Here is a 3,111-nt window from a genome sequence, read left to right as displayed (position 1 = left end):
TCAACTAAAAGAAAGTCCTACACCTATCTGCTGACCGAGAGATGAATTGGTTTAGGACAGCAGTCATTCCTGTCAATTTCTGGACCTCTTTGGGATTCCAAAGTGGTTGTAAATTGTTAATTGCCCTAATTTGGTTGAGATTGACTTCAATTCCATGGTGAGTAACCATGTACCCTAAAAACTTCCCTGATCTGATACCAAAAGAGCACTTAAAAGCATTAAGTTGCAACTTGTGTCTCCTCAAGATCTCAAAGATATTCTCAAGGTCGTTAACATGCTCGGATTCCAACTTACTCTTGACCACCATGTCGTCTATATAAATTTTAATTTTTTTTCCTAAATGTGGCTTAAACATTCTGGTCATCATCCTCTAATAAGTAGACCCTACATTCTTCAGACCAAAAGGCATCACCTTGTAGTGGTAATTCCTAGTGGGAGTGACGAAAGGTGTCTTCTCCTGATCATCCAAAGCTAAAGGTATTTGATGGTACCCTTGAAAGGCATCCAGGAAGCTCATCCGAGGATGGCCCACAGTGGCATCCACCAACTGGTCTATTCGAGGTATGGGAAAAGGGTCTTTGGGGCAAGCTTTATTCAGATCTATGAAGTCCACACATACCCGCCACTTTCCATTCTTCTTCTTCACCACCACTGTATTGGCCAACCACTAAGGGTAGAAAACTTCCTTAATAGCTCCAGCCTACTTAAGCTTGTTCACCTCCTCCTTAATAGCATCTGATTGCTCTTTAGACGAGTGCCAAGGTGGTTGCTTCCTAAAAAGGACAGTTGGGTTGACATTTAGGTGATGGCAAATGAAGTCTGGATCCACACCTAGAGCTTCATAAGCATTCCATGCAGACACATCAATATTCCACCTTAAAAACGCTAACAGTTCTTCCTTCTCCTGAGGAGGTAACTGAGTTCCGACCTGAAAAAACTTCTTTGGATCACCATCTATAGCAATTTCCTCCAACCTCTCACACTTTAACTCCTCCAAAACTGCATCTATAGATAGGATCGGATTCCATGATTGCTATGAGTCCCCCTCAGTAGAGGCTGAGGACTCAACCTCAAGCTAATGCATGATTGCAGCCACCAAACACTGCCTAGCCATGGATTGACTCCCAACAAGCTCTTTAATCTAGCCCCCTAACGGATATTTCACCTTCAAGTGCAGAGTTGAAGAAACAGCCCCTAGGGCATGGAGCCAAGGCCTTGCTACAATGGCAATATAGGGGGAATAAGCATACACTACAATGAAGTCAACTTCCACTACCTCCAAACCTGCTTGCAGGGGCAATCTAATTTGGCCCTTTTGGATGACAACTTTCCCATCAAAACTTACCAAAAGTGAATCATAGGTTGTTAAGTCCTCAGGCTTCAAGTTCAACCCTTTGTATAAGTTAGGGTACATAATCTCTACACCACTGCCTTGGTCTACCATCACCCTCTTCATGTCATACCCTTTTATCCTGAGTGTAACCACTAAAGCATTATCATGTGGCTATATGGTTCCCATCTTATCATCATCCAAAAAACTCAACGCTGTTCGGATCTCCACTCTAGCCCTTTTCGGCTCAGAATTAGAGTCCTCGGCAGGTAGCTGAGCTACAGACATCACCCTGGAGAGATGAGAACCAGTTCTCCCAGGAACAGCAAAGATGACATTAATTGTTCCCAAATGGGGCTTTGAAGAAGCATTCCCCTAAGCCCTCGACCCTGCATGGTCTCCCTGCCTATTGAGCTGATACAAAAACTATTGTAACCTTCCATCTTTGACCAGTTGCTCCAAATGATTCCACAAAGTTCTACAGTCCTTGGTGGTATGCCCCCGTTCCTAATGGTACTGGCAATGAAGACTTTGGTTGCACCTCATGGGGTCTCCTCCCATCTTGTTTGGCTATTTGAAGTATGGCTCATTCTTGATCTTCTCCAAGACTTGATGTACTAGCTCTCAAAACACCGTGTTTACCACCTGAGGAGCTATAGACCCAGATTGCCCAAAAAAATCCCTTCGAGGCCTGCTATTATTGTATCTATCTGACCTGAAATCCCTCCTGTTCTGAGGAATAACCTTAGCTTTTCTCTTCCCTTACTGTCGGTCTTTCTCACCACATTTGTATTCATCAATGTGATCCATAAGCCGATGCACTTCCTCACAGGTTTCTTAGTCAAGGACTTTCTCAAATCATGCTCGGCAGCCAGGACGATTTTAAAAGTCCTTATAGCCACATCGTTAAAGTCCCCATCAGTCTCATTGAACATCTCCTAGTATCTGTCTGAGTACGTTTTCAGGGTCTCCCCTTCTTGCATGGACATGGATAGCAAGGAATTTAAGGGCCGAGGAACCCTACTACAAGTGATAAAACGAGATCCAAACGCCCGAGTGAGCTCTTTAAAGAAATCAATGGAACCTGCACCTAGGCCATCAAACCACCTCATTGCCATAGGCCCTAAACTGGAGGGGAACACCTTGCACATCAATGCCTCATTCTTGGAGTGCACAACCATTCTCTGGTTGAAGTGACTTACGTGCTCCATAGGGTCTGTTTGGCCATTGTAAATGGTGAACGTGGGCTAGGTGAATCGCCGAGGAAGTCTCTCTCCCTCAATTCTACGCGTGAAAGGTGATCTGGAAATTTGGTTTAGTGTTCTGCTCATCGCATCATTTCTCAAGCCTTCGGAAGATGAATTCCTACTTCTACGTGTTAGGATTAGTGCCCTTAAATCCTATTGTATGATGCTATGTATGATATTAAGTATGACATTATGTATGATGATAGGCCACAAACTGAATGACCCCTTGTGATAAAAATTAATTAATTAATTAGCCAAGTTATTAATTAATCAATTTATCATGCAAACGTGTGGTAGCACAAACAAATCACCAATAAACTAATTATGTAGCGGAAAATAAATAACACGATGATTTGTTTACGAATGAGGAAAACCTAACGGCAAAAACCCCACCGGATGATTTTCAGGTCATCACTCCCGAAACTCCACTATTATCACAACAAGCGGTTACAAGTAAAGGAATCCCAAGTACCTTAACAACCTACAGTTGAACCCTTACTCCAATACCCAATTGGACTTGTTCTGTAGTGACAG

At 43.1% G+C, this 3,111-nt stretch overlaps 1 protein-coding gene across 1 annotated transcript; it reads right to left on the bottom strand.

Annotated features, from left to right (window-relative positions):
* Positions 1-700: 700 nt before the first annotated feature.
* On the bottom strand, positions 701-2,265 carry LOC126708313 (uncharacterized). Its single transcript, XM_050408111.1, has 3 exons — positions 2,075-2,265; positions 1,166-1,472; positions 701-1,033 (listed from the first exon to the last, which is right to left on the bottom strand). Exons 1-3 carry the CDS (start codon positions 2,263-2,265, stop codon positions 701-703), a joined length of 831 nt encoding a protein of 276 aa, XP_050264068.1.
* Between the last annotated feature and the right edge of the window lie 846 nt (positions 2,266-3,111).

The sequence above is a fragment of the Quercus robur genome, chromosome 12 (assembly GCF_932294415.1).
Source record: "Quercus robur chromosome 12, dhQueRobu3.1, whole genome shotgun sequence".
Classification (NCBI taxonomy): domain Eukaryota; kingdom Viridiplantae; phylum Streptophyta; class Magnoliopsida; order Fagales; family Fagaceae; genus Quercus; species Quercus robur.
This window is presented reverse-complemented; position numbering and strand designations above follow the sequence as displayed.

What these genes read in the sequence shown, in the direction of transcription:
- LOC126708313 (XM_050408111.1), bottom strand. Translation starts at nt 2,265, where the DNA reads ATGTTCAATGAGACTGATGGGGACTTTAACGATGTGGCTATAAGGACT. An exon ending in AAGGGAAGAGAAAAGCTAAG is followed by an intron (nt 1,473 to 2,074) that starts GTTATTCCTCAG and finishes GGTTACACTCAG; the next exon opens with GATAAAAGGGTATGACATGA. An exon ending in CTTCAACTCTGCACTTGAAG is followed by an intron (nt 1,034 to 1,165) that starts GTGAAATATCCG and finishes GGGGACTCATAG; the next exon opens with CAATCATGGAATCCGATCCT.